We start from the raw sequence: 23,081 nt of genomic DNA, 5'->3' as shown, positions 1-23,081 counted from the left end.
AGCCACTTTTATCTACAGGCAAGCCTATATTAAGGCTTACCCGTAGGGGCTTCAAATATCTCCTAAACCTCCACGGTTTAGGAGATATTTACTAAAAAGGTGATCGCTGATGACATTGGCGCATACGTCGTTTCTAATAGGGGTCATACCATGACTGGGGGGTCCCGCACAACTCCGGACAGTCACAGAGCCGGAGTTCACGGCCCCGGAAGGAAGAGGGGCAAAGATGGAAGCTCCCTGCTCATGGGGACAACGGCTACAGCGCGGGCTTCGGTGTCATGTAATACTTCTGTAAAAAGGTCAGATTACTCACCATAGCCTTTGAAGAGCAGATCTCCGAGTTCTGTTGGACCTCTGATACCAAATATATCACCGTGATCTATCAGAGCTTCTTTCACACAGTCATAACCAGCCAAAACCACAGTAGGTACATTTGATAGGTAGATGGTGAACACAGGGCCATAGGTCTCACTCAGCTGGAGGACAGATATACAAAAGGTATAAGCACATACTGGGAAGTATTCGAGTGGCAAATGGTACAGCAAGTTACATCAACTACAGAAAAGCTTTTACTTACAAATTTAGCAACATACGAATTGGCCGGTGTCCTATCATATACTGTCCCCCATTGGATAGTGCCCGCGACACTCTCTGCCAGAACACCGGCATAGCTTACCTGACACCATTGTTCTTTGTTAGAGAGAAGTTTTTTTTTTCTGAACTCCGGGCACACATCGAAATGCACAGTTTTGTATTTATTTTCATTCAACCTTGATATTTACACCACCCCACTAGAAAGTACTGCCAAGTGAGACCTCATTTTTATATGTTGCAGTTAAGCAGCAGAGCTTAGTCTCCTCCTTGCCCCCAGCCAGTGATTGGACAGTGAAAGGGCAATACATTAGTGATGACCTCATCCCCTGATCGCTATCCTTTGTACTTTATGTTCATTATCATCATATGTGTACTGGAAAACACTTGATTGGTTCCTAGCATTGATGAGCTCAGGCATGTTGAAACAAGTCTGAACCAGCCTGAGCTATCTCACCGAGAAGCTGTCAAAGCTGGCAGCCAATCAAAAACCACAAATGCTGGCACTCAGAACACCGATGTAGTGTCACACAATCAAGTGATTAATAATAAAAAAATAAAAATAAAATAAAAAAAGGAAGGATAATCCACAATGGATTAATTGATGTATAGAAAACGTCCCATCAAAAAAAAATAATAAAAAAAATAAAAAAAAAAGGGTCCATAAAGAGTTCCATAATGAATAATGTATAAGAGATGTCCAATCAGCGGTAGTTGGTGCTAGATATGCAAACTGAGAAGATAAATCAGGAAGGTATATTTACTGTAACAAAGGGCTGCTCTTCTCTGGAGTGAAGCCGACTCGAAATCAAAGAAAAAACAAAGATAGGAGAGCTCCTCTGAGTTAAAAAGTGTTTTAATCAATAATAAAAAAGAAGTCAAAATGCAAAGAAGCTCTACACGGGTCAACATTAACAGGGAGATGTAGCCGGTGTCAGTGGCATATTTCCAGGAGTTTACAATTCCATGCTGCAAAAGTCACAGGGATCCAGAGAGGAAACCGGCTGTATCCTACAGAGGAAAGTAACGATTGGCTCGTGGAAACATCGTGTGATGTCAGCAAGCAGGGGAAACAACGTGTTTCAGAGCATGTGCGAAGTCCATGAGACGCATGTGCGTTCCTTTCTCAAGTGATTCAGCTGCCCCTAGTCTGACTGCCCCCTCTGCTTTCCAGAGAGCTGGAAGAATTCTCTGGAATGTGTGGAGCAATACAGATTGTAGTATGAATATTTATGCAGCCTTGGCTAATCCCAGGGAGCAGGGCCCTGAAGGCTGCTGGGAGCCTGTATAAATACTCAGAGCCTGAGCTTCTGTTTTTTTTTTCCTGCAGAGGATCAGTCCAGCATGGCTGCTATGCGTTTGCTGTTAATGAGGCCTCAGGTAGGCGACCTGAGGACCTGGATGCTGAAGCTATAGGGAGCTGACCCAGAGGCTGTCTGCATAAGATCTAGTCTGGGGTCACTAGAGAACGGAGGCAACCAACTGTTCCTGGACATTTTGTGAGTACAGACTGCTGTAAGAGATTGTAGAGACTTTTGGGCTGCTACCACCTCTCTTGTGCTTAAGAATCAGCTGTGTGTGTTTGGTGTCCTGAAGAGCTCAGCCTAATTCCATGTGATAGGGCTCTGCTCTGACTACTCTAAGGCTGCTTTCACACTGGGGCGGGAGCAGCGGTGGCGGTAAAGCGCCGCTATTTTTAGCGGCGCTTTACCGTCGTTTTAGCGGCGGTGTGCGGGCGTTAGCGGGGTGGTTTTAACCCCCGCTAGCGGCCGAAAAGGGGTTAAACCCGCCCGCAAAGTGCCGCTGCAGCGGCGCTTTGCCGGCGGTATTGCCGCGGTGTCCCATTGATTTCAATGGGTAGGAGCAGTATAGGAGCGGTGAATACACCGCTCCTTCACCGCTGCAAAGATGCGGCTGGCAGGACTTTTTTCACCGTCCTGCCAGCGCATCGCTCCAGTGTGAAAGCCCTCCGGCTTTCACACTGGAGTTAAAGGGGCCGGTTTTTTTCAGGCGTTACACAGGCGCTATTTTTAGCGCTGTAACGCCTGAATACCGCCCCAGTGTGAAAGCAGCCTAAAGAAAAAGCTTTTGCTCTATGAGCTGCTTCTACTACAAAGCCAAGTCCACAGTTTGCTTGTGCAAGGACTTCTGCTCCAGCCTTACAGAAAAGAGTCCAGTGTCCTCAATCTGTACATAGTTCTGTTTTTGGAGTACCCCGCTCAAATCCCTCAACTCTATCCCAATTAATCCAAAAAAAAAAGAAGGGGAGGAGAACACCCCTAGGTGAGTTTGAGGAAAAGAGGGACTGTGAACGTGTCTGTCTGAGGGGCAATCTACTGGGAAAATAACCTGGGCAATTTCCAGCGACTCCTTCAGGGGTAGCCTACACAAAAACAAATATGATTTTCTAACATCTTTAAAAGCTTGGGTTTGGCTCCAAGTTTGGTCCATTCACAACTCGGCTCTCAACTACATCACCAACCTAGTCTCAAAATGTCAACCTAATCATTCTGTTTGGTCCTCCTAAGACCTTCTGCTCTCTAGCTCCCTTGTTAACATTGCAACTACTCAAAAGATGTCCTGGCCCTAATCCTCTCTCACAGTTCTGTTTAAGAGACAGTAAATCTCTTTGCATTCAAGAAGTGTCTGGCGCCCATGAATCTACCTTGCATTATACCCACCATGCCTCGTAACCCACTCTACACAGAAGTATGTAAGCTATCCCTGGTTCTCATTAGACCAAAACGGGACTTGGCTACATTTGGTGCCCAAGGTGGGGCAAAGGCGTTATCCTAGCAGCAGTCGCCCATAGCAACAGGCTACAGCTCCATTGGGATTTCGTCTGGCTCCATGGGAAAGTGGCAAGTAAAATCTGTACTTCTGATAGACTGTGTCATCATGCATTCTAACAATGTGGGGAAGAACCAACAAGTCTCATTGCTTATGGGAGAGTATCAGCCTGGTCTTTTGACACTTTCTGCCAGCACTCTGAGGGTTAAAACAGACTCCATTACAGATTTTGCGCTCCGCAGAAGCAAACGGATGGGCGCTAAAGTTTCCAGAAAGTATCGGCAACTATCCATTGGCAGGGAGAAGAGTCCCCAATCTGCAGAGGGGGATGAGGAAGTGCTGCCACGTGTGCCTGGTTGTGGGCTGGAGAAGATGGTGCAGTTTGGAAATGATTTATTGGAAGATGTACGCTCTGGATGTTGGTTTCGGTCCAAGCGAGGTGAAACCTGTCCTGACTGACGCCGGAGTGCGGTATTTACCAAAGGGTAGTCTTGTCTTGTATATGGCTGGAGGCTATGAGGCCTTGGGACTGATCTGCGAGAAATGTTCCAGCCTGGCCACACACCTGAGGCCTTGGATCATCTGCGGATGTTGCAGGGAACACCTGCTTAAAGCGGAGGTCCACCCTAAAGTGGACCTTCCGCTCATTGGAAACCTCCCCCCCTCCGGCGCCACAATTGGCACCTTTCAGGGGGGAGGGGGTGCAGATACCTGTACAGTACAGGTATCTGCACCCACTTCCGGCGCAGATTCTGCAGAATCCACGCCCCTTTCCGAAAGTCCCCCACTGCCTGCTGGGAAACACACGGATCCCAGAGGCAGGGGGGACCATCCTTATTGCGCAGCGCGACTCGCGCATGCGTAGTAGGGAACCGGGAAATGAAGCCGAAAGGCTCCACTTCCTGATTCCCATACCCAAGATGGCGGAGCCAGCACCCGAGAGACGATCGAGAGATCGGCTTTGGGTGCCGACATCGCGGGCGCGCTGGGCGGGTAAGTGTCATTATTTTAAAAGTCAGCAGCTGCAGTACTTGTAGCTGCTGGCTTTTAAAAAAAAAAAAAAAAGGCGGATTCCCGCTTTAAGGTAGTCTCACCAGCCCAGCCTCCAAGGATACTACAGGTGGATTGGAACAAGAATGTCGCTATCCTGGCTGGGAGGGATATTAAGGGTCCACTTGCCATCACCCAGGTCGTGTGGGAAACTGCTCTCCCTGTCTCAATGGCTGTCCCAGGACTCAGTCCTCTGTTTGCTCCTAGAGGCCGTGTTCGGGCCCATCTGCTCACTTTGATGTCCAAGCCACCAGGTAAACGAGTACTAGAGCTGGGTAATCTTGAAAAGGGTGAAAGCAGTGTGCCTGTGCAGGGGAGATAATACCTGTTGCCATTAAGTTAGGCAATGTGGTTGTGTTGGTTAAAGCCAGTGCCAAGCGCAACTACCTCCTGGCCGAAGAGTGTTCTCCCATAACCAATTCAGACATCCCCTCTGATGGATTATCTGAACTGTTTTCAGACACTTTATCTTGGACAGGGAAGTGGAGTGACAGTGATGAGTGGCAAATGTGTGATATAGAAGAGGATGAAGATCTATCTGCTACTGCCACTAGTGTTAAAATTGAGCTGTCTGCCAATGCAGCTTTGCTGGTATGCATTACTAACTCTTTTGAGAAGGATCAATGGGCCCGAAGGGGGTCCTCAAAGCTCACCATACCCAGCAAACTCCAGTGAAAAAGTCCGATTGCAAGCCAGATGTTGTTGCTGGGTACCAGTTTCAGTGTGCTCCAGTCGCATGGGTCCTACCTGGGTATGGAGACCCCAAGACCCTGTCCAGGCTGTCCAAGGTGCATGAATAATAAAGAAAGTGGCTGAGGAATACAGGTACCTGTATCCCTACACCCCGGCTCACCTAGAAGAGGAAATTCTGGATAAAGAGACCCAATGGGTAGATGAAGCTGTGCGCAGATTCCTCCGGATCCCGCTACCGGTAGAAGCGGTCCCCAAAAGTTGCTGGGAGATATGTATTGCTAGTGGAGAACATCCCCGCTGCCGGCTGTACTGCTGAGGTTGTGCTGAACTGAATGCTGCCGGCAGATACTTGGAGTGCCCACTTGAATCATGCTGGCCAGTGCTCTGAAAGTTGTCAGTGTGCCTCCCTTCGAAAAGTAATCTGCTGATTTGACATTGAGCAAGTTTGCTCCTCAATCTATGCCGTCCTCTAGTAAAAGCACCTCCCACACTGTAGTAAAAACCAGATGGGCACACAGTTAACCCTTTGATCACCCTTGATGTTAACCCCTTCCAAGGGAGTGTCATTGGTACAGTGGCAGTGCATATTTTTATCACTGATCCCCAAAAAAGTGTCACTTGGGTGTCCAGTTTGTCTACCGCAATAATGCAGCCCCACTTTAAGTCGCTGATCGCCACCATTACTAATGAAAACAATTTTATTCCATAAATCTCATAGTTTGCAGACTCTCTAACTTTTGCGCAAACCAATTAATGCTGTGTACACACGGTCGAACTTTCCGGCAGAAAAAGTCCGACGGAATCATTTCATCTGATATTCCGATCGTGTGTGGGCTTCAGCTGACTTTTTTTTTTTCCCCAAAAAATTCTGACGGACCTAGAAATAGAACGTTTTAAATCTTTCCGACGGAATCAATTCCTATCGGGAAAACCGTTCGCCTGTATTCTGTTCCGACGGATCAAAAACAATGCAAGGGCAGCTATTGGCTACTGGCTATTAAACTTCCTTTTTCTAGTCCCGCCTTACGTGGTGTATGTCACCGCATTCTAGACAATCGGACTTGTGTGATCGTGTGTGGGCAAGTCCGTATGTGCTATTATAGGGATTTTGTTTACCAAAAACATGTAACAGGATATATATTGGCCTAAACTGATGAAGAAATTAGATTTTTACCAGATATGTTTTATAGCAGAAAGTTTTTAAAAAAAATGTGTTTTATTTTCAAAATTGTCGCTCTTTTTTGTTTATAGCTCAAAAAATAAAAACCGCAGAGGTGATCAAATACCACCAAAAGAAAAAACTCCATTGTTTGAAAAAAAAAAAAGTACATAAAATCGCATACAATAATGTATTTGGGTACAGTGTTGCAGGACCAGGCAATTGTCAAACGCAGGGCGGGATCGTAAAAAATGGCCTGGTCATGAAGGGGGTTAAATCTGAAAGCTGAAATGGATATCTTATTCAGCAGTGGCGAGATGTCACCAAGCTCCTGCATTTCATTCATTTTGTAATCTGCACTGGAAAAATTACATATTACAATCCGGTCACTTAGGCCACACGCACACACACGCACACACACACACACACCATAATTCCTTCTAACCGCACAATATATATCACTCACCTTCATCAGTGACTGGGGCATTTCCTTGGCGCTCACATACGTCATAGTGCCCAGTACTGGCAGTGGGGAAGGTCCGGGGGGCATATTTTTCTTCCTTAGCTTCCTCCTCCATGTGAAGACATAAAAGAAGAGGCTGATACAGACAGCCAGGAGAAGAGTCCCGAATATTCCCAGCTCCATTGTCAGTCCAGACCTGCTGTTGGAATAAGGAAGTGTTACATGTGCAGCAACAATTACATCAGAACAATGCGTGCAAAGCAAGAATGAACCAGGCGCTTCCTATACAACCTGTGACCTGAGTGTATGAGATCACAGCAAACACGCAGGAGAGGTACAAGGTGTGTAATATAGCTCTCCATATATGGTATGGTAATGCAAACACTGTCACCTTACAGCGCATAGATATTGCAGACAGCAAAGCAAGTCTATGAACCACACACAGCAGATTTCCCATATATATATATATATATATATATATATATATATATATATATATATATATATACACACACACACACACACATACACACATACATACATACGGGCTGTACAGAAAGTAATGCAAAAGTGGGCATACCTTTTTATTAGACAACAATAAAGAGGAAAGAAATGGACTTTATATGAGGCATGTCCTGAATTAATACCTTATTCATATTGATCATTAAATTATTTGATTCCAAATCAAGTTAAAAAGTATAAATAATCGCTGGTAAAAGGACAGAATATATTATAAATAACAGTTCACATGTATATATATATATATATATATATACACATATATATATTAAGTAAAATACAACAATATTAACAGTACAGATTCATAAATCACTCATGCATTGCTAATGAAATAAACATGAGCAATTGGTCTTTGTGAGCCAAACTTGTCTGGGCATCAGTTCAAAGTGTACACGATGCACATTTTGTGGCTCACACCACTCATCAGGCGTAAAATGCTCTGAAATTAAGTCAATACATATCTATAAATATAGGATTCCCCTTTAAATGGAGAACCATCTCAAAAAAAGAAAAAAAAACGGGGGTCTAAAATTTACAAAGCAGTCTCAGGCCGCGTACACACGGGCGGACTGTTCGCCCAACCTTGTCCGCTGAACAGTGTTTGGGCGGACAGTCCACTCGTGTGTGGGCTTTCAGCGGACAGTTTCAGCGGACAGTTGGACGGACAAAGTCTTTCGGAAATTCCGAAAAACTGTCCGCTGAAACTGTGTTTGAGCGAACAGTCCGCCCGTGTGTGGGCTTGTCCGCTGTACTTTCGAAATGAGCGGACTGTTCCCGCTCGGAAAGTCCGCCCATTTCGAGCGCGTGTACAGGTAGGCGGGGCCCGCGAAGGAGACGTCGCGGGCTCCGCCGCCTGGAATGGGCTTAAAGGGGAACCCCAACGCCGAAAAAAATCGGCGTGGGGGTTCCCCCAAAGTCCACACCTGACCCTTGTCCGAGCACGCTACCCGGCCGGCCAGGAAAGGGGGGCGAGCGAGCGTGCCCCCCCTCCTGAGCCGTACCAGGCCGCGTGCCCTCAACATGGGGGGTGCCTTGGGGAAGGGGGGGCCGCGCGGCCCCCCCACCCCAAAGCACCTTGTCCCCATGTTGATGAGGACAAGGGCCTCTTCCCGACAACCCTGGCCGTTGGTTGTCGGGGTCTGCGGGCGGGGGGCTTATCGGAATCCGGGAGCCCCCTTTAAGAAGGGGGCCCCCGGATACCGGCCCCCCACCCTATGTGAATGAGTATGGGGTACAATGTACCCCTACCCATTCACCTGTGAAATAAAGTACAAAAAAAACACAACACAGGGAAAAAATATTTTATTGCACAGCTCCGGGGGTCTTCCGTCTTCGGGGGTCTTCTCGCCGGACTCCTCCGCTATCTGTGTGTAGCTCTTTTACTAGCGGAGGAGTCCGGCTTTCTTCCTCCCCGCCGCCGGCCTCTTCTCCCGACTTCGGGGGTCTTGTCCCCCTCTTCGGTTCTTCTGCCGGGCCACCGCGCCTTCTTGTAGCTCTTTTACAGGCGGTGGCCCGGTCTTCTGTCGCCGCCGCCGCCGCCGCCGCCGCTGTCGCCGCCGCCTTCCGTTCTTGTTCTTCTTCTTGTTGTTCTTCTTCTTCTCCTGGAGATGTTGACTCGACGATCTCTCCGGCCGGAATGCCAGAGCCGCGCTGTGCGGTCACTTATATAGTGACAATGGGGCGGTGTCACATGGTATATGTCACATGGGTTGGTCACATGGTGACCCCGCCCCCTTACGATGTCATAGTCCCCATGTGACATCAACCCATGTGACCAACCCATGTGACATATACCATGTGACACCGCCCCATTGTCACTATATAAGTGACCGCACAGCGCGGCTCTGGCATTCCGGCCAGAGAGATCGTCGAGTCAACATCTCCAGGAGAAGAAGAAGAAGAACAACAAGAATGGAAGGCGGCGGCGGCGGCGGCGGCGGCGGCGGCGGCGGCGGCGACAGAAGACCGGGCCACCGCCTGTAAAAGAGCTACAAGAAGGCGCGGTGGCCCGGCAGAAGAACCGAAGAGGGGGACAAGACCCCCGAAGTCGGGAGAAGAGGCCGGCGGCGGGGAGGAAGAAAGCCGGACTCCTCCGCTAGTAAAAGAGCTACACACAGATAGCGGAGGAGTCCGGCGAGAAGACCCCCGAAGACAGAAGACCCCCGGAGCTGTGCAATAAAATATTTTTTCCCTGTGTTGTGTTTTTTTTTGTACTTTATTTCACAGGTGAATGGGTAGGGGTACATTGTACCCCATACTCATTCACATAGGGTGGGGGGCCGGTATCCGGGGGCCCCCTTCTTAAAGGGGGCTCCCGGATTCCGATAAGCCCCCCGCCCGCAGACCCCGACAACCAACGGCCAGGGTTGTCGGGAAGAGGCCCTTGTCCTCATCAACATGGGGACAAGGTGCTTTGGGGTGGGGGGGCCGCGCGGCCCCCCCTTCCCCAAGGCACCCCCCATGTTGAGGGCACGCGGCCTGGTACGGCTCAGGAGGGGGGGCACGCTCGCTCGCCCCCCTTTCCTGGCCGGCCGGGTAGCGTGCTCGGACAAGGGTCAGGTGTGGACTTTGGGGGAACCCCCACGCCGATTTTTTTCGGCGTTGGGGTTCCCCTTTAAGCCCATTCCAGGCGGCGGAGCCCGCGACGTCTCCTTCGCGGGCCCCGCCTACCTGTGCACGCGCTCGAAATGGGCGGATTTGCCTCCTCCTTACGTGGGCGAGTCCGTTCATTTCAAAAGTTGAGCGAACTGTTTGCCCAACCTTGTTCGTCAAACAGTCCGCTCGTGTGTGGGCAAGTCCGCTCATGCAAATTTTGAGCGGACTGTTTGCCGAAACTGTTTGACGAACAAGGTTGGGCAAACAGTCCGCGCGTGTGTACGCGGCCTAATAGCAATGCTCAACCCAATGCTGTATCCGACAAAGCCCAGGCCTAGGGCAGCATGGAAAGAGTCCCACCAGCTTGCGCTCCACTGTTAGTGTAGCGCCAGTCTTATGGGGCGGACTGGGCTGAGAGGCAAATTAGTCTTCCGGTATGCGGGCGGCCGGCATCCCCCAACTGTGGGGGGGGGGGGGGGGTTGAGAGTGGCGCCGCTTCTCATTTTAAAAGGACCTGTCATCCTGGACCACAAACCTTCCTCACTGTGCTATATGTTTTCTGCTGCATCATTGGCATGGTTATATCTTCTTAGGCTCGATTCTCATCTGTGTTTTTTTTTATACTGTACATAGCTGGCTGCTAAGGAGGGGGCCGGGAAGCCGGGAAGCCGGGAAGCCGGTCGCCGCGTCCTTAACAACTGATGAGTCATCGACTATCAGCTGGTTTCCCACTCATTGTGAATAAATAAAAAACAGTGTGGGGTCCCCCCCAGGTCCATACCAGGCCCTTAACCGAGCATGCAACCCGGCAGAAGACGACAACATTACTTTTTTTTAGTGAATGGGTAGGGGGTACAATGTACCCTATACTCATTCACATGGGGGGGGCAGGATCTTTAACAAGGGGGCTTCCAGATTCACGATAAGCCCCCCCGCCCACAGACCGCGTCAACCATCGGGCAAGGGTTAACGGGAAGAGGCCCTTGTCCCCATCAACATGGGGGCAAGGTGCTCTGGGGTGGGGGGGCACAGAGCCCCCCCCGCTCAAATCGCCCATACCCCCCATGTTGAGGGCACGTGGCCTGGCATGGTTCAGGATGGGGGCACTCACTCGTCCCCTCCCTTTCCTGACCTGCCAAGCTACACGCTCTTGTATGGATTTTGGGGGGACCCCCGCACTATTTTTTGTGGTGTGTGTGTGGGTCCCCTCCTAATCCATTCTAGACCCAAGGGCCTGGTATGGGCCTGGGGGGGGGGGTACTCAACGCTGTTTTTTTTCCCCCCATGATTGTTTTTTTTTAGCTGGCATTTTCTTTCTTTTTTACATTGAGCGGAAAACCAGCTGACGACTCATCGGTTGTAAGGACGCGCCGGTCGGCTTCCCGGCCCCCTCCTCAGTGACCAGCTATATACACAGTGTAAAAAAAAAAAAACTTGCATTTTGGATGCAGGTCCATTAAATTCTATTACATGCAAAACGCTGCATTTTGCGGGAAAAAAGTACCCGACCCTTTCCAAAATTGCAGAGACACAAAAATGCATTGATGTGAACATGTTCCATAGGAACCCATGTTAAAAAATTTCCCTGCATTAATGCAAAATGCAAACTGCATCAAAAAAACGCATTAGTGTGAATCGAGCCTTAGTCCTGTCCATAAAATTATCAGAAATTTGTGCTTAAGTAGAACTATAGGCAACATTTTTTTCCCCCCTTTGATTTTGGATAGAACAGGGAGGGTTATAGCTAGAGTTGCCACCTCATCCCTTTAACCACTTTCAGACCGGACCATTTTGCTGGTAAATGACCAGAGGTCTTTTTACACTTTGGCACTGCACTGCTTTAACTGGTAATTGCGCGGTCATGCAATGTTGTACCCAAACAAAATTTGCGTCCTTTTCTTCCCACAAATAGAGCTTTCTTTTGATGGTATTTGATTGCCTCTGCGATTTTTATTTTTTGCGATATAAACGTAAAAAGACCGCAAATTTTGAAAAAAAATGATATTTTCTACTTTTTGTTATTAGAAAAATCCAATAAACTCAATTTTAGTCATACATTTAGGCCAAAATGTATTCAGCCACATGTCTTTGGTAAAAAAAAAGTCAATAATTGTATATTTATTGGTTTGCGCAAAAGTTGTCACATCTACAAACTAAGGTACGTTTTCTGGAATTTACGCAGCTTTTAGTTTACGACTGCCTATCTCATTTCTTGAGGTGCTAAAATGGCAGGGCAGTACAAAACCCCCCCAAATGACCCCATTTTGGAAAGTAGACCCCCTAAGGAAATTGATAAGAGGCATGTTGAGCCCATTGAATATTTTTTTTTACACAAAGTTGTCACTAAATGATATATTGCTCACACATGCTATGGGCGTATGTGAAATGACACCCCAAAATAAATTCTGCTGCTTCTCCTGAGTATGGGGATACCACATATGTGGGACTTTTTGGGAGCCTAGCCGCGTACGGGGCCCCTAAAACCAAGCACCGCCTTCAGGCTTTCTAAGGGCGTAAATTTTTGAGTTCACTTCTCACTACCTATTACAGTTTTGAAGGCCATAAAATGCCAAGATGGCACAAAACCCCCACAAATGACCCCATTTTAGAAAGTAGACACCCCAAGCTATTTGCTGAGAGGCATGTTGAGTTCATGGAATATTTTATATTTTGCCACAAGTTGCGGGAAAATTACAAACTTTTTTTTTTTTTTTTTCACAAAGTTGTCACTAAATGATATATTGCTCACGCATGCCATGGGCATATGTGAAATGACACCCCAAAATAAATTCTGCTGCTTCTCCTGAGTATGGGGATACCACATATGTGGGACTTTTTGGGAGCCTAGCCGCGTACGGGGCCCCGAAAACCAAGCACCGCCTTCAGGCTTTCTAAGGGCGTTACAGTTTTGAAGGCCATAAAATGCCAAGATGGCACAAACCCCCCCCAAATGACCCCATTTTGGAAAGTAGACACCCCTAAATTTAGGGGTACACTAGTGAGACTAGGTAATAAATGGCGGGTGCCCTGAAACTATAAAAAAATAACTAACCAACCAGCGTCACCTGTAACAGTTATATGGTGATCACTGGTGAAAGGGTTAACTAGGGGGCAATTAGGGGGCTTTATGCGGTAGTATATGGGGGTCCCTGGCGCTATAAAAAGCTGCAGCGAACCTAAATACCTGCCTGCCTAACTAGCGTCACCTGTGACACTAATACAGCGATCAGAAAAACGATCGCTTATTAGGCTGGGTTCACACTGGAGCGATGCGGGAACGCCACGAATGCGCGGCGGGTTCCCGCATCGCATGCCTCCCGGCGGCAGTTCACACTGCCCTATGCGAACTGCTGGGAGTGTCAGTGAAATGTTACTGACACCCCCAGATCAGTTCGCATATCGCAGTGCGATCTGCAAACTCGGATCGCATGGTGTGAACACCCATGCGATCCGATTCTGCTGCGGGCCAAAAAAAGGGTCCCGTGCGAATTTGCGGCGGGTGCGGCGAATGGCTGAACTCGAATCGCACAGAGATCGGATGTGATTTGCACTGCAGTGCGGTGCGAATCACATCCGTTCTCATAAACCGCTGCAATGTGAACCCAGCCTTAGTGACACTGGCGACGGGGGGTGATCACGGGGTTAAACCTTTATTGGGGGGGTTAGGGGGGTACCTTAGAACTAAAGGGGGCTAACCCTAACTGCCCTAACAGTTATTAGTCACAAATGACACCCGCCGGGTGATCAGGGGGTTAAACCTTTATTAGGTAATAAATGGCGGGTGCCCTGAAACTATAAAAAAATAACTAACCAACCAGCGTCACCTGTAACAGTTATATGGTGATCACTGGTGAAAGGGTTAACTAGGGGGCAATCAGGGGGCTTTATGCGGTAGTATATGGGGGTCCCTGGCGCTATAAAAAGCTGCGGCGAACCTAAATACCTACCTGCCTAACTAGCGTCACCTGTGACACTAATACGGCGATCAGAAAAATGATCGCTTATTAGGCTGGGTTCACACTGGAGCGATGCGGAAACGCCGCGAATCCGCGGCGGGTTCCCGCATCGCATGCCTCCCGGCGGCAGTTCACACTGCCCTATGCGAACTGCTGGGAGTGTCAGTGAAATGTTACTGACACCCCCAGATCAGTTCGCATATCGCAGTGCGATCTGCAAACTCGGATCGCATGGTGTGAACACCCATGCGATCCGATTCTGCTGCGGGCCAAAAAAAGGGTCCCGTGCGAATTTGCGGCGGGTGCGGCGGGTGTGGTGGGTGCGGCGAATGGCTGAACTCGAATCGCACAGAGATCGGATGTGATTTGCACTGCAGTGCGGTGCGAATCACATTCGTTCTCATAAACCGCTGCAATGTGAACCCAGCCTTAGTGACACTGGCGACGGGGGGTGATCACGGGGTTAAACCTTTATTGGGGGGGTTAGGGGGGTACATTAGAACTAAAGGGGGCTAACTCTAACTGCCCTAACAGTTATTACAGTCACAAATGACACCAATGCAAAAAAAAAAAAAAAAAAAATGACATTGGTGTCACTGTGACTGGGGGGCAGGGGTAATTGGGGGGGTGATCGGGGGGTAAAGGGGGGGTGTGAGTGTGCCTGGCATGTTCTACTGTGTGTGTAGAGTGTTGGTGCAACTTACTGATCCGCTCTCCTCCGTGTCGGAACGAAAAATACCGACACGGAGGAGAGAATACATCACTTCCTCTCCTGTGTTTACATTACAGGAGAGGAAGTGATGTCACCGGGGATTTCTATTCGTCGGGAGCGATCGCGAGGGGGTGGCCATGAATGAATGGCCGTCCCCTCGTCCGGGATCGCTCCCGAACGAATACCGACCGCCGCAGGCACCGGGCGGGGGCCCGATCGGGCCCCCGACCCGCGGGAGGCAAGGGACGTACATGTATGTCCTTATGCCTGCCCGTGCCATTGTACCGACGTACATCGGCGTGCGGCGGTCGGCAACTGGTTAAACCCAAACGCCTTTGAATTACACAGGTTCTGAGGCTAATAAACCGGTTCCCAACCAGCGCAAGCCGATGTACGTTGGCAGAAATGGCATGGACAGGCATATTGGCGTACAGGTACGTCCAATCTTCAATGCCGCCCTGCCATCACGAGCGTGCCGGTCGGTACCCCCGTGAGTCCGGTCGCGGGTCCCACGGACTTGATCGCTGCGGGCATAGCAGCGATCGTCTCACGGGGCGGCTGAATGGAGGAAATGCCGTTGTAAACAGCATTTCCCCATTCTGCCTAGCAACTAGTGACGCTGATCTCTGCTCCGTGTGATTGGAGCAGAGATCAGTGTTCACTAAATGAAAGCCCAGCCCCCCCACAGTTAGTAACACACCCCTAGGAACACTTAACCCCTACACTGCCACCCACTGGTTAACCCCTTCACTGCTAGTGTCATTTACACAGGAATCACTGCATTTATATAGCAGTGATTGCTGTATAAATGACAATGGTCCCAAAAATGTGTCAAAAATGTCTGATGTGTCGCAGTCACAATAAAAAAAAATAAAAAATCACTGATCGCCACCATTACTAGTAAAAAAAATAAAATAATAAAAAAATTATTTATAAAAATGCCATAAAACTATCCCTATTTTGTAAACACTATAACTTTTGTGCAAACCAATCAATAATTGCTTATTGCTATTTTTTACCAAAAATATGTAGAAGAATACGTATCGGCCTAAACTGTGAGAAATTATTTTTTTTTTTTTAGATATTTTTGGGGGATATTTATTATAACAAAAAGTAAAAAATAATGCGTTTTTTTTTTTTAAATTGTCGCTCTATCTTTGTTTATAGCGCAAAAAATAAAAACCGCAGGGGTGATCAAATACCACCAAAAGAAAGCTCTATTTGTGGGGAAAAAAGGACTTCAATTTTGTTTGGGAGCCACGTCGCAGGACCGCACAATTGTCAGTTAAAGTGACGCAGTGCCGAATCGCAAAAAGTGGTCTGGTCTTTGACCAGCAAAATGGTCCGGTCTGTAAGTGATTAAATGCAGATAAGGCACCAAGTGACGTCTGAAAACCGCCTCCCATTCATTTCAGTGTGACTTCACACTGGGTTGGTGCGCTTCGGAAAAGTCCTGCAAGTAGCATCTTTGGGGCGGTTTGGGAGTGGTTTATATGCGGCTCCAAAAGCGTTCTGTCCATCTAAATAAATGGGCAGCATTTCCGAAGCGCCTGGAAAGCTATTCAGTAGTGCTGCAACACGAGCGCTTTTAACCCCTACGGCCGCTAGCGGGGGTTAAAAGCACCCCAATAGCAGCCTAAAAGTGTCGCTGAAACGAGCAGCGTTTTATCACTAACATTTGGCGGCCCAGGTGTGAAAGTAGCCTGACCGAGCACTGTATTTAACCACTTTAGCTCCGGAACATTTTAAGGGGGGCTTCATGACCAGGCCATTTTTTTGCTATTCGGCACTACACTACTTTAACTGGGTCATGCAGCGCTGTACTGAAATGGAATTGATATAATTTTTTTTTTTTTTTTTTTTACACGAATAGAGCTTTCTTTTGGTGGTATTTGATTACCTCTAAGGTTTTTTTTGGGGGGGGGGGGGGGGGGTTTGCTATATAAATGAAAAAAGCCTGAAAGAAAAAAAAAATATAGATATTTTTTACTTTCTGCTCTAAAACATACCCATTAAAAAAATAAATTAAAAAAAAATCGAATTTCTTCATATATTTTGGCCAAAATGTATTCAGCTACATGTTTTTGATCAAAAAACTAAAATCCCAATAGGTGTATATTGATTGGTTTGCGTGAAAGTTATAGCGTCTACAAACTATGGTATATACTGGAACTTTTATATACTAGTAATGGTTGTGATCAATGACTTATAACGGGACTGCAATATTACAGCAAACAATCTGACACTCAGTTACATAGTTAGTCAGTTTGAAAAAAAGACACAAGTCCATCCAGTTTAACCACAAAAAAAAAAAAAAATAATAATATCATACAATCCCATATACCCAATTCTATAACCACAGTTGATCCAGAGAAAGGCTAAGGACACTAACTAATGCTGGGGAGAACTGACTAGAGGACACTCACACTAAGGCCCCTTTTTTTGAAGCTTTGAGCTTACACCAGGACCGCTCAGGAACGTGCGCATTCCCGCACGTGTTTTGACAGCCCATTCATTTCAATGGACTTCAAAATGCACCGGACCTCGCACAAAGTAGTGGTTGTACTACTTTTCACAATGCACTGCACCAAACTACATGGTACTGCAGTATTAATGCGTTTTGGTGCCCACAAACTCACTGCGTTTGCAAATCTGCATTTGCGTTGTCTTTTTGACACTTTGTTCCGGTGTGAAAAGGCCCTCAAGCTAAAGAACGCTCTGGGGACTCAGATTATAACTTGCCACACTTTAGGCAGTCCATTCATGAGTCGATTTTCGAAAGAATTTTCTTTTGAAAATCTTATCTAAGAATTTTTGTTCGTATTTCGCACCATTAATGGGCTGCAGCAACAGACGATTTTCATGCGGCCATCGAATTTGAGAAATCGGACATGTTGGAAATTTTTTAAAAAACCAAAGATTTTTTAATCAATGGTGGAAGAATCATGTGAGAAATGTAATCGAAAAAGAAACGTGCATGTGCAAGAAAAGAAAATTCCTGGAAAGAAAAGAAGATTCCCGGCTACGAAAATTATTTTCTGTAGCAACAATTGAAGGCTTGGTTGGTCGAATTTCAAAATCAATGATGGCACCATCAGATCACAAAACGCACACATTTTCGGATTTTTAAAAGTATAGCCAGCCTAAGGCCACTTTCACACTGACGGACCGTTCAGGTTCGCCTGTCAGTTTTGACCTAGGGGCCTTTGACCCCTTTTACACTGGGGCGCTTTGCAGGCGCTACAGCGCTAAAAATAGCGCTTGCAAAGTGCCCTGAAAGAGCCGCTCCTGTCTTTCCAGTGTGAAAGCCCCGAGGGCTTTTACACTGGAGCGGTGCGCTGGCAGGACGCTAAAAAAAGTCCTGCCAGCAGCATCTTTGGAGCAGTGAAGGAGCGGTGTGTATACCGCTCCTGCCCTTTGAAATCAATGGGGCAGTGCAGCTATACCGCCAGCAAAGTGCTGCTGCAGCAGCGCTTTGTGGGTGGTTTTAACCCTTTTTCAGCCAATAGCGGGGGTTAAAAGAGCCCGCTAGTGGCTGAATACCTCTGCAAATACGACGGTAAAAACAGCGGCGCTTTACCGCAAATGCCGCCCACGCCCCAGTGTGAAAGGGCCTTACTTTGCTCAGGTGTGGTTAAATTTCACCTTTACCCAAAAAAGAAAAAAAAAAAAAAAAAAAAAGGCAGTAGAATTCCTAGTTTAGTCTGCAGGTGTCACTGGTGATCACATAGTCAGTTTGTCATAAGGTCCCTTTCACACGGGGTCATCGGCAGTAAAGCACTGCTATTTTTTGCAGCGCTTTACCGTAGTTTTTGCAGGGGTTTTCAGCCACTAGTGGGGTGGGTTTAACCCCCATTAGCGGCCGAAAAAGGGTTAAAACAACCTGCAAAGTGCTGCTGCAGTGGCACTTTGCCAGTGGTGCCCATTCAGTTCAATGGGCAGGAGTGGTGTATACATTGCTCCTTCACTGCTGCAAATATGTGGCTTGCAGGAGTTTTTTTTTTACCGTCCTGCAAGTGCACCGCTCCAGTCTGAAAGCCCTCGGGATTTTCACACTGGAGAGGCGCTTTACATGCGCTATTTTTAGCGCTGTAGCGCCTTAGTGTGAAAGGGGTCTAAGAGAAATATCAAAGCTGCCCTTGCTGAATTGCTTCTGAAAATGCTAGATGCCTGGTTATCATGCTGAGCCAAGTATGCAAGGCTGCAGCTGTCAAACTTTTTTTTTTTTTATCCTCCTAAACACCCCTCTATGTTAGTCTATGTATGCAGCCGACCAATACCAAGCGGGCCGACAGGACCTGGACGCCGCTACACCGTAGGGTAGTTTTTGTGCTCCAGCTCCTAAAAACACAGCTGCAGATTGATGGATACAGGACAGTCTGACAGCTCGTGTCCATCCTCCTCCAGCTGATACCATCACAGCAGTCCTGACTTCTTCCTGCACCCCCTGCCTGTCCAACTTAACCCTATCTACACCAGATGCTTGCCTACCAATCGCTGTAGCCTGGTTGATGCTCATATCTCTGAGGATGACATGCACATTACTGATCTCCACCAAGACGATACAATACTTTCTCCATTGATAACGGTATCAGTTGTGACAGTCTACATTTAGTAGGAGGCACCCTCTTCTGTTTGTTTCTATATGTATCCATGCACATTTGTTGATTTACTAAAACTAGAGAGTGCAAAATCTGGTGCAGCTGTGCATAGAACCCAATCAGCTTCCAGGTTTTATTGTCAAAGCCTAATTAAACAAGCTGATTTAAGATGCTGATTGGCTACCATATACACCTGCACCAGATTTTGCACCCTCCAGTATGGGTAACTCCATAGGCTTTTAGGCTTTGTTCACAATAGAGCTGCACGATTCTGGCCAAAATGAGAATCAAATTTTTTTTTTTTGCTTAGAATAAAGATCACAATTTTCGCGGCGTAAAATCTTTCACTTAATAAAAAAAAATAACCCAATTTTTTTGTATAATTTAATTCATTAAAGTAATTTTTTCCAAAAAAATTGCATTCGATAGACCGGTGCGCAAATACAGTGTGACATAAAATATTGCAACAACCACCATTTTATTCTCTAGGGTCTCTACTAAAATATATATATATAATGTAATGTATTTATATATAAATAATATAATAGATAATGTAATTTTCTAGCAAAAAAAAAAAAAAATGATTTTAACTTGAAACCAACAAATGCCAGAAAAAGGTTTAGTGCTTCAGGCCCCTTTCACACTGGGGCGGTTTTTAGCAGCGCTTTACCGTCAATTTTGCGGCGCTATCAGCCGCTATCAGGGAGTAAAAGTGCCCCGCTAGTGGCTGAGAAAGGGTTAAAACCACCCACAAGGTGCTGCTGCAGCAGCGATATGCCGGCGGTATAGCCATGCTGCCCATATATTTCATTGGGGAGGAGCAGTATACGCACCGCTCCAAAGATGCTGCTAGCAGGACTTTTTTTTTACTGTCCTGCCAGCGCACCGCTCCAGGGTGAAAGCACTCTGGGCTTTCATTCTGGAATGAATGGAGCGGGTCTTTCAGGGCGTTTTGCAGGCGCTATTTTTAGAGCTGTAGAGCCTACAAAGCTCCCCAGTGTGAAAGGGGTATAAGTGGTTAAACATTCCTCATTTACACACTGAAGTCCATACTTTGACAAATTGTTACAATGTTTAGACTTAGTTTCACTGCTAAAGAATGTTGTGATTCTTGGCAGACTGCCCGTTTTTTTCCTTTCTTTCTTTTGACCAGCTGTCGGCTTCAGCAGAGCAAAGAGAGTTCTCTGCATAGAAAGAATCTGGAAATAGTTTTTTCAAGAACACAACAGGGAAAAAAGTGCAATAATAATTCTTAACAATTAATCGTGCAGCTCACGTTCACACCTATGCGAATTGGATGTGGGTTTCCACTACATCCAATTCACATGACAGGAGAATGTGAGCCGGTTCACATATCTCCGTAGCGTCTGCAGGAGCGTCTTGCACAGGAACACTTTGCGCCTTTGTCTCTGTTTCAGAGCCAAATTCAGGCAAAAATTTGGCCATAATTCATCCCTGAAATGGAGAACAGGGACGCACCGGACCTCTGCTGTGAGGCGTCCATCGGAGGTGTGAAATTTAGAGGCAGAAATCTGAAAGCAAGAAAATCGCATTCAGGAGAATAACCCTTGGGCATTAAAAATGCTCGATGTGCCTAAATGCTAGGTGTTTTTATTCATTTCAGTGGGCAGAATCAGTATTAGTATTCTGACCAATGGAATGAATAAATGCCTACACGCATCTAAACATGTGGCTGGAGAAAAGTGTTCAGATGAGCCTATTGTGCATAAGGCCTTATGGGTCAGAGACACTTAGGCTGGAATCACACCTATGCATTTTTAGTACTTTTTTCATTTTGCAGATTTGCACTACAGAACGTGTTCCATAGGAAACCATGTTCAATGGACTGTAGTGCAAATCTACAAAATGCAAAAAACACTAAAACTGCATAGGTGTGAATCAGGCCTTCGGACATACATGCATCCCTATGGGATAGTGGGTGTCAGTGGATGAACATCTGCTGACACCCGATATTGTCCGTCTCCGCTATGCTCCGATTCTGCAGATGGAGGAAAATCCTATTTTTCTATATGTCTGCAGAGCGGATCAGATGAACAGGGACAGACGGTCCATATTCATCCGATCCCTGATAGAGGAGAGCGGAGATCTGAAAGGGCAGTCCCTGCACAATGTGCGGGGACCGCCCTGTCATCCGCCGGCTCAGCGGGGATCAACGGAGCGATCCCCGCTGAGCAAGTGGATGTTCACAGGGCGAATCATCACGGATCTGTCCTGTGTGAAAGGGGCCTTACATTAAATTACAGACACTATATAGGGTTGTCTCCTGTCAGAAGCAAATATACGGACCGCCATAGCTTTCTCCTTAGAGGCGTGACTTTAAAGGGCACATGTTTCATCATCACATTGGTGCAGTGGCAGCTGGTGCTCAATTTTCTTGGCGGGGCGGCCTGCCAGCCAGCCAAACACTGCCCTCCCACCCCCTGGTCACTCAATAGATTGCCTCTTTGCTCGCCCATTGCCCACCAGGACCCCCGCCAGCCCCGCATTAACCCCATCCATGTTGCGACTTCCCCCCCTGCGGGGAAGTGGTTGAGTTCCAACGGTCGCATCTCCTGTCCAATCAGGACTTAGGACTAATTAGAAAAACAAGAAGACATTGGCGAATATTAATTCGCTAATGTCACACAACTGGGTGGGCACAGGGCGCAGAGCCGGCCCTATTTAAAGCCAATTAGAGCCTCAGGCTATAATCGTGCTTAAAAAAAAAAAAAAAAAAAAACATTGAAATCCATGCGTCCGGTGCCCTGCATGTAGTTTAGGGGCCGGGCGCATGGATTAGAGGGGGCTTTCCATTTAAACATTACCACTTTGATTAAAGAATTGTTTTAACCATATCACTAAAGTCCTGTATGCATGACAAGAAAACTGGATGAAAAATTTCACTTTCGATACATTAGTACAATAATCTGATCGTTAGTACAATTTTCCGAACGGCGACACACATGAAAATTTTTCTTGCAGAATAACATATTGTATGATTTCTGTTTAATCAGTACAGTTTTCATCCAACAATTCAATACAAATACATTACAGCACTTCCAAATTATTTTCTGTCCTATGAGAACTTGCAGACTTTTGTAACTTATTCACATTTGATATGGAGACTAGCATGGAAAAAAAAATAAAAAATGGACGATCATTCCTCCAAAAATCTCATTATGTGTATTAAGCTTTAGGATCAGTTCACACCATAGAAACGCAGTCCGGATGTGTTCCAGGTGCTTTTCTGCATGCGTGTTTTTGATGCGTTCTAGTGCATTTTTGATGCAGTCCAGTGCCCCCCCCCCCCTCTTTTTTCTTGACCTAATAAAGACAAGTGTGTTGCAGTGCGTTTTTGGTGCATTTAGGTGCGGTCCGCTGCATTCCAGTGCGTTTTTGATGTGTTTTACAGCGTTCCAGTGCAAAAAAAATGCAGCATGTTCTATTTTTTATTTTTTTCTGGAACTGGAATGCACTGGAACTGCAAGCACTGGTGTGAACTATGCCATTCAAAACCATATAACCTACTTTCCATGCGTTTTTGATGCAGAAAAAAAACGCACTGGACTGCATGTGGTGTGAACCAACCCGTACTCTTCATTTTGCAGTTTCTCTGCTCCACTACCCAACAATAACTCAGATCAATACCTGCACACCCTCCTTCTGCACAATGGTCCCTGAATAGTAAAGCTCCCAACTGTCCCTGATTTGGAGCAATGCCCTTCTGTTCTCCTTTCCTCCTCATTTGTCCCTCATTTTAGTCTGATCTATATAATTGTATATAAAATGCACTTTTTATCTTTCAAAAAGTGTTTCCCAGTGCTAAACCTTTCATACATGTTGGGTATCAATTTACACGGCGTAACATTATCTTTCACAATAATAAAAAAATTGGGCTAACTTTACTGTTGGCTTATTTTAATTCAAAAAAGTATATTTTTTTCCAAAAAAA

General features: G+C 46.7%; 1 protein-coding gene across 1 annotated transcript in view; it reads right to left on the bottom strand.

Annotated features, from left to right (window-relative positions):
• LOC143982671 (cytochrome P450 2C23-like) overlaps positions 1 to 23,081 on the bottom strand; it is a 46,269-nt gene that overhangs the window by 20,956 nt on the left and 2,232 nt on the right. Inside the window, exons 2-3 of the mRNA XM_077481591.1 lie at positions 6,750 to 6,945; positions 314 to 476 (exon numbers count right to left, since the gene is read on the bottom strand). Coding sequence (XP_077337717.1) covers positions 314 to 476; positions 6,750 to 6,945 — 359 coding nt within the window. The remainder of the gene's footprint in view (positions 1 to 313; positions 477 to 6,749; positions 6,946 to 23,081) is intronic.

Source organism: Lithobates pipiens, unplaced genomic scaffold (genome assembly GCF_037356315.1).
Source record: "Lithobates pipiens isolate NorthernLeopardFrog02 unplaced genomic scaffold, aLitPip1_a1.2 Scaffold_1, whole genome shotgun sequence".
NCBI lineage: Eukaryota > Metazoa > Chordata > Amphibia > Anura > Ranidae > Lithobates > Lithobates pipiens.
This window is presented reverse-complemented; position numbering and strand designations above follow the sequence as displayed.